Source organism: Corticium candelabrum, chromosome 16, assembly GCF_963422355.1.
Source record: "Corticium candelabrum chromosome 16, ooCorCand1.1, whole genome shotgun sequence".
Taxonomy (NCBI): Eukaryota; Metazoa; Porifera; class Homoscleromorpha; order Homosclerophorida; family Plakinidae; genus Corticium; species Corticium candelabrum.
Window position 1 is genome coordinate 3,400,748 of NC_085100.1, and position 13,714 is coordinate 3,414,461.

Here is a 13,714-nt window from a genome sequence, read left to right on the forward strand (position 1 = left end):
AAAGAGGGGGTTCACCGTTAGCAGTTTTTATAGCATTACTAATTTTCTGTTTTTTAATGAAATTATATAAAATGATTAAACCACGCCTATTGGATAATATGGGGTTGAAACCCCCTTAACCCCCTCTGGATCCAGCCCTGATACAGTATTACTGGTGTACAACGCTCTAGAAGCTAATACTTAATTAATATAATGGAATTGACATGGTCTGGGCAATATGATTGGACCACCTTTGGAAGGCAGTCTATATAGATGACTGGATGGAATTCGCAATGCCAGCAAGAGTAACAGGAATATTTCTTTTGTTGTTTCTTTGGTTGCTATTTTTCTGTTAACTGGTAACAGCTCTCAGCCATCCCACACCTCAAATCAAACATTTTATGTATCCACAAAACAGTTTTTTGGACAAATTTTCCGTTTATGGCCAATCATGTCACTTGCTTCAGTTTATATATTTACGATTGAAATGCAAGCGACTTTTGTCACATTTCTTGCACACCAAGTACAACTTCTCACCCAAAGATGTGGGAGTTGTGCTTTAGTAGGTGCAGTTCCAAGTGTATTGGTAGCACCTGTTGCGTGTAGACTGTGTGATATAGTGCATCCAAGATTGTTTATACCTATCGGAGAGATAATGGCTGCTGCTGGTGTATTCTCTCATGTCATATGGACATGTCATTAAAATGCAATATCTTGCACAAATCTCTATAGGATTTGGGAGTGCATTTACCTTTTGTCCTGCATACACAGACCTCAACAAAGAATTATGTCAAAGATTGGAAGAAGACAAGCTCAATGAAAACACAACTGGAAAGTTTGTCATGTTAATTAAGTAGTCTTGGAAGAGGAACTGGTTCAACTGCAGGTGGAGCATCTGTAGAATATTTAGGTTTTAGCGAAGCTACTATATTATGGGATATCACCGGAATATCATTTGGAGTTGTGTATTTGTTACTATTTGCACTTTCTGGAGCATATTAAAATAGTAAAGTAGTTAGAATTGTCCAAAGTGCTTTCATTTGCATTTGCATTAGAGTAACATGAATAGTTCAAAATTCTTTAGAACTAATCTCTATATACCACAGTAGATGAGAACCAAGTATCGTGCCTAATCGATATGGTATTTCCTACAACACTTGCATGCAAAGACGACCAAACATGGTACATATACCGTTTTGACACACACACACACACACACACACACACACACACACACACACACACACACACACACAAAATTATCAGTCACAGGTGGCTATTAGCCCACCATCCCCTTCTCAAATTAGCTATTAATTAATACTACTAATTGTTAGTAAATTTTTATTATTATTAGTTGTTAGTTAATTCATTTATCGTTACAAATTTATGTTGTTGCATGAGTTCACATGCGTTTTTACTCCGTTCTGAAAATTAGCAGGCAAACAGAATTCTTATCATAGTTATATCCCGTTCTAAGAAATTAGCAAGAATGGAGTATCTCAATGTATGCAAATTTATATGTTGTTGCATGAGTATCCCGTTCTAATTTATCACGAAGTGTATCTTTGAAAGACTATCAGCCAGACAGAATTCTCATTAAGAATTTCGTTCAGAGTTATATAAATTCCTGTCAATGGTATCACATTCTGAGACTATTGATTATTATATAGCTAGTATCCCATTGAAGACAAAGAAAATGTAACACAATGTCTCGTTTCCAAGAATCCCGTTGACTAATTAGACTATCGAAACCATTTCGCCAGTCGCGTTGAACGCCGCGTTACTTCGAAGACGTTGTCTCTTTGCGAGAAACAGGTGTACCGAACTTGGCATCTATTTGACGGGAATCCCGTTCGGAAATATATTTTAGCAGCATGAATTGGAAGTCACGTGCAGTTACGTACTCACCTGGATAATCCGTTCCCCGTATATATACCAAGTCACGACTCGTGCCGTCTCTCCATGGACAGTCCCGCTGAACGTCACCATTTCGAAGACGTTGCTGACGTTGCGGGGAACAAGTATATCAAACGTGGTAGCTCTTCGATGAGCGTAGAGACGGGCAAACGACTGTGGGCGTTGTTTAAAGACCCGGATATGAGCAATAATATCTTTCCTTTCCCGACGTCGCTCGTAATAAACGACACGCTCCGCGCGTACCGTCCGACGTCGGGAACGGGCAGCTTCAATTCGGTGCAGATCCGATACGCCGTTACGGAGATATTCGCACGCGAGCGGAGACGAATTCGAGGCGGGTTTCATCGACTGGAAATCACGTCGTCGCGGGAGAAGTACGAAAGACAACGACAGCTTCACTCTCGAGATCCGTCGTTTCGGCATCCGCGGGCCAAATTCGGCAGAGATCGGACGAGGGGTGGCGGAGATACGCCAGGCCGCACAAACATACAGATAGACTAGTACCCAGTCCTCCTCCTCGCGTACGCTCCACATGTTTTGACACGTGCTTTTTGTTCCACTTGCCCCGGGGAATGACGGAGTGATACTGGGTTGAGTCTAGACCAGTGACCAGTCTCGCCGCGCTTTCGTTATTGCCGGATGTTGAAATCCCACGCTACACAGTTTTTAGACAAAATCCAAATTTAAATGCAAAACAAATTTCTTTTCGCTTTATGGCTTTATTCTAATTAGTGCGTATACATATATAGGCTTGGAGTTACTCTACATTAAATGTGGCGAAGATTCTAATTCGGGCCGCACAACAGAAATGGGCGTGGTCCTATAGGGCTATCTGTCGAGCTCTAGGTATCTAGATTGTGTGTGTGTGTGTGTGTGTGTGTGTGTGTGTGTGTGTGTGTGTGTGTGTGTGTGTGTGTGTGTGTGTGTGTGTGTGTGTGTGTGTGTGTGTGTGTGTGTGTGTGTGTGTGTGTGTGTGTGTGTGTGTGTGTGTGTGTGTGTGTGTGTGTGTGTGTGTGTGTGTGTGTGTGTGTGTGTGTGTGTGTGTGTGTGTGTGTGTGTGTGTGTGTGTGTGTGTGTGTGTGTGTGTGGTGCGATAGCTCAGTTGGTTAGAGAGTCATCTTATGGAGTGTTTACATCCGGGACCTTAAAGGGTCGCAAGCGACTCAGGAGTATAAATGAGTACCTGGTCATTGACTGAGGTCCTAAGCGGCCATCGGCTGTGACGTGACATCAGCCACTGGGGTCCTGGTGAGACTTCGGGGGCTCACACCACAGCTGGCTTTACATGTCGGTGCTCCTGCGAGTTCCTGGCCCGGCTGCAGGAGTTTGCTAGCGCAGACCCAAAGTTTCCTGAGTAGCGCACAGGGTCCAGCTTAACAGCTGGGGGCGTGACCTCTGAGAGGCAACTCCTGACATTTAGGGTTTTTAGGTGTGTGTGTGTGTGTGTGTGTGTGTGTGTGTGTGTGTGTGTGTGTGTGTGTGTGTGTGTGTGTGTGTGTGTGTGTGTGTGTGTGTGTGTGTGTGTGTGTGTGTGTGTGTACAAACTTCAAATTTCTTCTCCTCACGACCACGTTTCATTATAGAACCTATTTCAAAAAATATTGTTTTCGTGTCCGACTACAGATCACAATTTGTGCAAGTGACCAAACGGCGACGAAAAACCTCATGAAGTTCCGTCGCCCAACCTTTCATAGTCAATGTTTTTATTTTTCAAAAATTTTATGTCAACAAATATACCCTAACACTGTCGTTACAACGGAACTGAGTGCATACTTATACTGTACATTGCAATTGTCTTGTCATTGATCACGATCGCGAAACGACGACTACAGTACATACCAGGCTTAGATACGCAATCTAAATTACTAAGAATTTTGCATGTTTACTTCCATGACAACAAATACGTATTTTCTAGCTAGAGGGCGCGGCGTTTCAGTAGACGGTCAGAAAACTCTGTTGGGATGCCACCAACGCGAGGCGCCACCTGCAGATACTGTACAACTAGTTAAATGGCAGGATTACTAACACTTCGCAGCACTTCGCGTGTAATAGCCTCGTTTCTCGAATTTGCGATGAGATATTTCTAATTTATTGTGCATGGATTAACGCCTCTAGTAACCAACCTAGACGGTTTCTCACAGCAGACAAAGTATTCTATCACTCTACCAATCTACACCCGTTACGTACGCTCTAGCGTGGCCTAGCCTGCAGTGCTAACGTACTAATAAATGATATACAATGCCATCTTCTTGTCAATATGACGGCCAAGGTCGCCAGCGTCAACCCCGGTTACTTCTTCTTCTCTTTGCCGTCACAATGCGTGCGCTACTGTTGTCTTCGTACATCCTCATATCGACGTACTATCCGCAGTACATCAAAAAGGAACCCTGCAATCAGAAACGTCCGTCACAACTTATCGGATACGTTTTGTCTGCGTACTCGCCAACTTACGTATTAGGATCGATAATTGCTGGTCACTGTTGCTGACAAAGTAAATCCCAAGCAATCAATCGCTCCTAACAAAAGAACACTTCTCTGGCTTCAGTTGCAAACCTGCTTGTAACTGTTTGAATACACTACCCACGTGAATAAGGTGTTCTTCAAAAGATTTTTATACAATTCGTATGTTATCTAAATTCGTGAAGACAAACTCCCAATCAATACCCGAGAACAACTTATTCATAAATCTCTGAAAAGTTGCAGGGGCGTTTGTCAAACCAAACGGCATCCTGCGGTAGTGGAAAAAACCTTTATGGCAAGACAAGGCGGTCTGCTTTAACTGTTCTGCAAGTTTGACTTGGTGATATCCTTTCATCAGATCCAAAGAACTGAAAAACTTGCTTTTCTATGACCAATAGTGTCGATCAACTCGTCAATTCTTGGTAGTTGATAGTGGTCTAGAATGTTATCCTTATTTACTCCTCGATAGTTGACACAAACTCTTAACCCACCCTCTTTCATTCTCACTAGAACTAAGTTCGATGCATAGGACTATTAAATGGCTCGATGCACCCTGTGCTCTCGAGTCTGTCTAGTTCTTCTAATTCCATACTACGTAGCGCATATGGCAACCTTAGTGGGCATGCTTTAACCGGTTTTTCGGTCGCCGTATCAATCACATGCTCCACTACGTCTGTCTCCCCTAACTCCTGTTCTAACAATGTGAAGGCTTGATGTTCAGACTGTAAACGCCGCATGAACAATTCTCTCGCGTCACTCTCAACACTCTCACCCACAGTAACCTTCGTTGATGCCGTGCTTGTCTATCATCAAGTAGATCATCTGAGAGATAGCAGACTCCTACCAAAGGATTAGTAGTTTCCTTCCACAGGGAGTCTGACGGCTTTACCGATGTCACTTGCTCCAACTCACCAACAGTCATACTCTTGTCCAACTGTATAGGGTGGCTCTCCCAATTAGTAACAATTACCTTGGTACAACGACTACCATCCAATAGTTCCTTCAAAAATCACAGTCTTCTCTGGTCAAGATGAACTCACATGGTGTGACAACTCCCGTTAGTACCGTTTGAGATGTGGAGTGCTCCTCGTCCTCTCCTACCCTTACTTTAACTGTCTTTACTAGTTTGGCATGGTCACAAACACAACTTCTGCCCAAGAGCAATACGTACACTTCAGATCTTACGGCTCTCTTGATTGTCTACTCTCTCTGGTTGAATTGTGGCTCCATTCACTGGGTCTGTCGCACTCGCACACAGGCGACGTGTTCCCATCCTTCACACAAGTCACACATGAAAGCTCGCTCCTCTTGTTCCACTTCAAGTTCCGCAGTCGTCCATTTTGACGGTCTCGTTGGGACTCTCTAAGTTGTAATGCTCTAAAAATATATAGAATATCACCAAAAGAACACAAAGCGGCGAAATACATCGTTTCAGTCAAAACTATACGCTCTCACTACTCTCACGTCCCGGATATCTATTATCAACACTAGAGTTCAGGATATGGGCACTGCAATGGATTAACACCTCTATTAGTAGTAAGGTTTCTCATAACAAATAAAATATTCTATCACTCTAACTATCTCTACCCGTTACGTACGTTAAGCTTTGTCTGGCCTGCAGTGCTAACATAGATACGATGCTAGACAATTGCGCAATGCCATCTTCTGTCAAGGTAACGGTCACGGTCACCAGCGTCAACCCAGGTTACTTCTTCTTCTCTTTGCCGTTGCTACACGTCCGCTACCGTTGTCTTCCTACAGCCTCATATCGACGTACTATCGGCAGTACATCAAAAAGGAGCCCTACAATATCACAAATGTCCGTCAGCATTCACAGGATACGTATTGTCGGCGTACACGCCAACATGCGTATTTCGATCGATCGGTGTTGGTCTCTATGGGCTGAGGTCTCACGGTTCCAAGTTCTGCATTGTAACTGGACTGTTTCTAACTGGAGCACCGTGCTACGGCTCACTTTTGCGGCACTATCTATATGTAACGGCTTACTCTATTGCTTTCAGAGTGGCTATTGGTCTAGTTGTGGCTTCAGCGGACGCCGCATCTTTCTCACTGGTGGCAGCTTCATATCCGGAAAAATTGGATTTGTAACAGGACTAATGGAATTGACATGCTCTGGGCAATATGATTGGACCACCTTTCGGAGGCAGTCTATATAAATGACTGGATAGAATTCGCTATGCCAGCAGGTGTAACAGGAATATTTCTTTTGTTGTTTTCTTTGGTTTCTATTTTTCTGCCAACTGGTAACAGCTCTCAGCCATCCCACACCTCAAATCAAACTTTTATGTATCCACAAAACAGTTTTTTGACCCAATTTTCCGTTTATGGCAAATCATGTTACTTGCTTCAGTTTCAGGAAATCACGTCGTCGCGGGAGAAGTACGGAAGACGACGACAGCTTCACTTTCGCGGTCCGTCGTTTCGGCGTGCGCAGGCCAAATTCGGCGGAGATCAGACGCGGGGAGGCGGAGATACGGTCCGCCGTACATACAAACATAGATACAGATATAGACTCGTACCCAGTCCTCCTCCTCGCGCGCGCTCCACGTGTTTCGGCACGTGCTTTTTGTTGCACTTGCTCCAGGGAATGACGGAGTGAGACTGGGTCGAGTCTAGACCAGTGACCAGTCTCGCCGCGCTTTCGTTATTCCCGGATGTTGAAATCCCACGCTACACAGTTTTTAGACAAAATCCAAATTCAAGTGCAGAGCTAATTTCTTCCCGCTTCATGGATTTATTCTAATTAGAGCGTATAAATATATAGGCTCGGAGTCACTCTACATTAGCCTCGTCCCAGACTCTCTCGCGCTAGTCTTGTCCGGTGCCCGGAATTTTCATACGGGCACCGACAAGACTAGCGCGAGAGAGTCTGGGGACTAGGCTAACTCTACATTAGATGAGCCAAAGCTTGTAATCCGGGGAGCACAACAGAAATGGGCGTGGTCCTATAGGGCTATCTATCGACCTCTCGGTATCTAAAATTGTGTGTGTGTGTGTGTGTGTGTGTGTGTGTGTGTGTGTGTGTGTGTGTGTGTGTGTGTGTGTGTGTGTGTGTGTGTGTGTGTGTGTGTGTGTGTGTGTGTGTGTGTGTGTGTGTGTGTGTGTACAAGAACTTCAAATTTCTCCTCCCCACAACCACGTTTCATTATAGGACCTACTTCAAAAAAATTGTTTCCGTGTCCGACTACAGATCATGATTCGTGCATGTGACCAAACAGCGATGAAAAAGCCTCATGAAGTTCCGTCGCCCAACTTTTGATAGCACTGTCGTTACAACGGAACTGAGTGAGTAATTATACTGTACATTGCAATTGTCTTGTCATTGATCACGATCGCGAAATGACGACTACAGTACATACCAGGCTTAGATACGCAATCTAAATTACTAAGAAGTCTGCATGTTTACTTCCATAACAACAAATACGTATTGTCTAGCTATAGGGCGCGGCGTTTCAGTAGACGGTCAGAAAACTCCGTTGCGCCACCTACGGATACTGTACAACTAGTGAAATGGCAGGATTACTAACACTTCGCAGCACTTCGCAGCACTTCGCGTGTAATAGTCTCGTCTCTCGAATTTGCGATGAGATATTCCTAATTTATTGTCCATGGATTAACGCCTCTAGTAACACATCTAGATGGTTTCTCACAGCAGGCAAAATATTCTATCACTCTACCTATCTACACTCGTTACGTACGCTCTAGCGTGGTCCAGCCTGCAGTGCTAACGTACTAATAAATGCTATACAATGCCATCTTCTTGTCAAGATGACGGTCAAGGTCGCCAGCGTCAACCCCGGTTGCTTCTTCTTCTCTTTGCCGTCACAATGCGTGCGCTACTGTTGTCTTCGTACAGCCTCATATCGACGTACTATCCGCAGTACATCAAAAAGGAGCCCTACAATCAGAAACGCCCGTCAGAACTTACCGGATACGTTTTGTCGGCGTTCTCGCCAACATTCGTATTAGGATCGCTAATTGCTGGTCACTATGTGTTGAGATCTCACGGTTCCAAGTTCTGTCTGGTAACTGGACTGTTTGTAGCGGGAGCAGCGTGGCTCATTTTTGCGGCACTAGAATATGTGACCGAGTGGAGATATTTCTTGGCTTTCTCTATTGTTCTGAGAGTGGCTATTGGTCTAGGTGTGGCTTCAGCAGACGTCGCATCTTTCTCACTGGTGGCAGCTTCATATCCGGAAAAAATTGGAGTTGTAGCAGGATTAATGGAATTGACATGGACTCTGGGAAATATGATTGGACCACCTTTCGGAGGCAGTCTATATGACTGGATGGGATTCGCTATGCCAGCAGGTGTAACAGGAATATTACTTTTGTTGTTTTCTTTGGTTGCTATTTTCCTGCCAACTGGTAACAGCTCTCAGCCATCTCACACCTCAAATCAAACAGTTTATGTATCCACAAAACAGTTTTTTGGACAAATTTTCCGTTTGTGGCCAATCCTGTCACTTGCTTCAACTTATATATACACGATTGCGCTTGCATTTCCGCAAGCGACTTTGTCAGATTTCTTGCACACCAAGTACAACTTCTCACCTAAAGATGTGGGTGTTGTCCTTTTGGTAGGTACAGTTCCAAGTATATTGGCAACACCTGTTGTGGGTAGACTGTGTGATATAGTGCATCCAAGATTGTTTACACCCATTGGAGTGATAATGGCTGCTGCTGGTGGATTCTTTCTAGTGTCATTTGGACATGTCATTGAATTGCAATATCTTGCACAAATCTCTATAGGATTTGGGGGTGCATTTACCTATTGTCCTGCATACACAGACCTTAACAACGAATTATGTAAAAGATTGGAAAAAGACAAGCTCGATGAAAACACAACTGGAAAGTTGTACTCTGTTTTTGTCATATTTGGTAATCTTGGAAGAGTAACCGGTTCAGCTGCAGGTGGAGCATCTGTAGATTATTTGGGTTTTGGTGAAGCTACTATACTGTGGGGTATCATCGGAACATCATTTGGAGTTGTGTATTTGTTAATATTTGCACTTTCTAGAGCATGCTAAATGGTATAAAGTAGTTAGAATAGTCTAAAATGCTTCTAGTGCATTAGAGTAACACAAATAGTTTAAATGCTTTAGATCTATATGCCACAGTAGATGAGGACCAAGCACTGTACCTAATCAATATGGTATTTCCCACAACACTTCCATGCAAAGATGACCAAACATTGTACATATACTAGTATACCGTTTTTAATACACCACACACGCGCGCGCGCATGCGCCCACGCCCACACCACTATTATCAGTCACAGGTGAGTTTATTGATGTTGTCTAAACTACACTGTAACAGATATCTAGGGCGTGTTTGATTGACCTCTTCTGGAAGAGGCTGGAAGACTGGAACACAATCAAACGATCTTGGGATTCTGGAAGAGTGGAAGATTGGTTGCGCATGCTCAGTTACATATGGTCTCAGGGCAGTTGTTGCTTGCGTAAATTGTACTCTAGAACTGTTTGAATATGATGAGTTACTACCCTTGTTAGATGGAGAGCTAGAGTAGTATGTATGTCTCTTGGGACGCCTCTTATCCGTAACCACTCCTCTCTTCCAGGATCTTCCAGCCAGGAGCTGCAAGAGTCTTTCGGAAGAGGAAGACTGCCAATCGAACATGTCTTTCATCCCCGTCTTCCAGCTCTGGAAGAGGTCAATCGAAAACGCCCCTAGTTACTAGTGACATTTGTGCTTGTGCATTTAATAGGTATGTGTAATTGATTAATAAACAAGTTACAATACCTGCAATCCATGCAACCAATAGACGAAGTCAAGTCACAAAGTAACAAGAAGTCACATGTCAAAGTACTACACGTGCTGCCAAACTAATAATTTGCACTTCAATATAATTAAAACGTCTGTCAATAATTCAACACGTGGAACTACCCACCAACTGAGTATCCTGAAAGAATGAACACCATTCATTTCCTTCTTCAAGACAGCAAAAAGGCACCAAGTGGGTAACCTGAAAGAATGAACACCATTCGCTTGCTTCCTCAAAAAATTTAATAAATGCCCAGCAGAATATGCATGTAGTCATGCATCATATTGGCAGCTGACTTCACACCTCCAATTGCTCAATACAATTCCCAGTATCGATCAGAAGAAATAAACTGCTGCAGCTTTTTCGGTAAGGGTAGTTCCTCTGCATTGGACTCCATTCGCAGTGATTTCTGTATCACAACACTGCACAAGGTCTGCAAACGTGGCAATCCTGGCACCAAGTAATTCTCTAACACAAATACTGTCGTCTGTGGATAATACATGGCAATAGCAAAATACACGCGATCGGGAAGACTCCGGAAAGCTTCTCCATAGTAAACATCATTAACAGAAAATCCCATAGTTCTTCCATCCATGTTGACATGCGCAGTAATCTTGTCTCCGGGACCCGCGCGCGTACCATAGGGGCCCCGGTCACTAAAATCCTCCATAATTATTTGCTCCGGTCTAGGACGAGCATAGCAAGCAAAAGACCAAAAGAAAGGTTTCGTACTCGGACGTCGAGGCCACGACCTCTCGACGAAATCGCTGTGGACCACGCCCACGGCACCACACGTCGAGCGAGAACATCGCTCCACAGTCAACTCGAACCGATGAAGTCCAGTGTGTAAAGGCACAGCATTGAATACCGCAAAGGAGAACTCGTGAGTCGAGTGACCTTTGCTCACAGTCCGGCCATCGCGTTCTATAACGATTCCGTCCTGCACGAAGTCCTGATGAAAGTAGAAGGCGTCTTTGCGCGATGCCAGTTCCCTTACTTGCATGTCAGAGACCAGTAGCTCAAACAATTGCTGCCTCGGAATCCCAACCTAGAGCGCATACATTCCTATCATATTGTAGTGTAGATGTCTGATTTGCGTTGTACTGTACTATGAGATGGTTGCTGATTTCTGTCACGGTGCTTGCTGTGGCCTACGTTGCTCACTTCTGTTTCTGCTCACTGTAAGTCAGTTGTGCGTCGTCATCTAGTTAGCTCTACGGCATCCATAAATTCGTCGAAATGACAAGCATCTAGCTAACATGGTTGTGTTCTTTACAGTTTACTACTGGGCGTATTTGAAAAGGTTTACAACCAATCTCCTGGCCTTTGTCGCATCATTGACGGTCGGTCTCCGGCATCTGGGTGTCACATGGATTAATTAATTAGTATTAGTGATGTTGGCGTGTGTGTGTGTGTGTTCAGTAAACGGATCTGAAGACATTGTGCTCTTACCAAATGAGCATGCTCTGATATCAAGTGTAAGACCCACAATGATACCCGACAAAACTTCATAGTTTCACAATGCTTTCGAATGGTTGTCTAGGGTCTTCGAGATGTCAAACCTTCCGACATAGTTCAATTTGTCCCACCTCGAGATGGAAAAATTTTGTTGTTTGATTTCAATAAACCGGAAAAGAACGTTACAGAACTACACTTGTTGCCCTCCGAAGGGTTTGATCTAAAAGCGTTTAATCCTCATGGGTTGAGCTATTGGCACGATCAGAACACCGGTCAGATATTTCTCTATGTTGTCACTCATCTGGTAGACGGAGAGGCGGTAGAGGTGTTTGAGTACCTCTCAGATGAAAGTGCATTGAAACATGTGAAACAGATCCGGCATCAACTGATCAATGCACCGAATGATGTCGAGGCAGTCGGTCACGACATGTTTTATGTCACAAATGACCATTATTTCGATTCGGCAATGATGAGGCTCGTTGAGAGTTATTTGCAGTTGCAGAAGGCCACTGTGGTATTCCACGATGGCGTAAGAAATGAGACTCAATTGGTTGCCAGAGATCTGAAATTCCCCAATGGAGTAAGCACTTCACCTGACCACAGGTATAAAATTGTAAGGCACACTTGATGTTGCTGTGGGTTATATTTCTGGTTCTGAAGTTGGAGATGTTAGCCTCGTACCAGACACTCAGGCACGACAGCACGAAAGGGTCTGGTGCGAGGGTACATGATGCCCTATTGGATGGAATTGCTGGCACAAGATGATATAATTTGGATGAAAAATGACATGCTATAGATATACAACTTTTTTTTGTAAATCCAGGAACTGCTACACATACAGACATAACACTTGCCATGCAAAATGTTCAGTTTATACCTTTTTGACTGTTTGATTGACTGTTGTACTCGAGCAGCCGTTCAATCTTTAGACAATTGTACCTCCACCTACAAATTTAGACTTACTTGCAAAGTGACAGTTGGTGTCACAACTTGGATCCGAATCTATTTGAAATGCACCAACAAAGAATTGACGACAACTTACAATGAGAAAAACTGTGGGCTAGGGGGACATATTTAAGTAGCTATTGCATGTACACAGATCAGGATCACTCAATCATGCATCTGCTGCCGAATCCTAAGGTTTTATATTTTAATATTACATTGTACTGTCTTTTTATAGATACGTTTATGTGGTTGTTGGTACTGCCATGGAATTGAACATCTACGAACGTAATGAAAATGACAACACTCTCCAACTCATTCAAGTGATCAATCTGGCCAGCCACTGCGATAATATATTTACTCAACCAGATGGTGGAGACTTGTGGCTTGCATGTCATCCTCGTATCATAGACATGGCTTGGCATATACACAGAGATACCAATCATCAAACTGGCTCTCGAGTGCTTCGTCTTCGACTCGGAAATGAAAACTTCGGTAAAGGTCTGCGATTTCCAGACTTCGAAATTATACAGATTTATAGCAATGACGGTAGTGAGCTGCAAGGATCATCTGTTGCTGTCTTCCATCGTGGAAATATGTTGGTGGGTACTGCATTGCATCGTCTTCTCTACTGTGAAGTCAAATCATTAGATGCTTGGCATATGACACATCTGGTTTAGGTCATGACAGAACACAGTTTTTCTTCACCTATCTTACTTACAAAGCACAGTCAGCGTATTAAATATATTAATAATACCAACATCATTGAGCTCCATGTTTTGAATAATACAAATTGAGGTGTTGGCATACCAAGAGACAACAGACATTGTGTAGTAATTGTAGTGTCCCAGCAGGCCTCTGCCTGATCACCACAAGTACGACACAACTGCACATCTTGTAGATTATTCTTGAACAAAGATGCTCCAGGATCACGAATTGAACAATAAGTTTGTCTGGTACATCCTGGTACCCCAATTTTAGGTGCCTCGGGCAATTCAATTTAATAATATCAATATTGAAATTTCTATTGATATCCGAATGCTATATCATAGTCCACATATAAATGCATTACACTCTGCAATGGGTATCATACCATGCGATTGGTACACTCTGCTGTGGGTATGCGATTGTTGTACTCATACAAGACCACGA

The 13,714-nt window shown here is 43.5% G+C and overlaps 3 protein-coding genes across 3 annotated transcripts; 2 read left to right on the forward strand and 1 right to left on the reverse strand.

Annotated features, from left to right (window-relative positions):
- The first annotated feature begins 8,126 nt into the window (after positions 1-8,126).
- LOC134192521 (MFS-type transporter SLC18B1-like) lies at positions 8,127-9,407 on the forward strand. The gene has a single exon (XM_062661257.1). The coding sequence runs from the start codon at positions 8,127-8,129 to the stop codon at positions 9,405-9,407; it is 1,281 nt and encodes a 426-aa protein (XP_062517241.1).
- Positions 9,408-10,102: 695 nt separating this feature from the next.
- On the reverse strand, positions 10,103-11,191 carry LOC134192353 (uncharacterized). The gene has a single exon (XM_062661087.1). The coding sequence runs from the start codon at positions 11,163-11,165 to the stop codon at positions 10,476-10,478; it is 690 nt and encodes a 229-aa protein (XP_062517071.1). The 5' UTR covers positions 11,166-11,191; the 3' UTR covers positions 10,103-10,475.
- Positions 11,192-11,234: 43 nt separating this feature from the next.
- On the forward strand, positions 11,235-13,362 carry LOC134192338 (serum paraoxonase/arylesterase 2-like). The gene is made up of 5 exons (XM_062661067.1): positions 11,235-11,343; positions 11,441-11,505; positions 11,585-11,640; positions 11,706-12,223; positions 12,801-13,362. Exons 1-5 carry the CDS (start codon positions 11,273-11,275, stop codon positions 13,240-13,242), a joined length of 1,152 nt encoding a protein of 383 aa, XP_062517051.1. The 5' UTR covers positions 11,235-11,272; the 3' UTR covers positions 13,243-13,362.
- Positions 13,363-13,714: the final 352 nt, after the last annotated feature.

Coding starts and splice junctions, on each gene's coding strand:
- LOC134192521 (XM_062661257.1), top strand. CDS start 8,127: ATGCCATCTTCTTGTCAAGATGACGGTCAAGGTCGCCAGCGTCAACCC.
- LOC134192353 (XM_062661087.1), bottom strand. CDS start 11,165: ATGCAAGTAAGGGAACTGGCATCGCGCAAAGACGCCTTCTACTTTCAT.
- LOC134192338 (XM_062661067.1), top strand. CDS start 11,273: ATGAGATGGTTGCTGATTTCTGTCACGGTGCTTGCTGTGGCCTACGTT. Junction 11,506..11,584: donor CCTTTGTCGCATCATTGACG/GTCGGTCTCCGG, acceptor GTGTGTGTTCAG/TAAACGGATCTGAAGACATT. Junction 12,224..12,800: donor AGCACTTCACCTGACCACAG/GTATAAAATTGT, acceptor GTCTTTTTATAG/ATACGTTTATGTGGTTGTTG.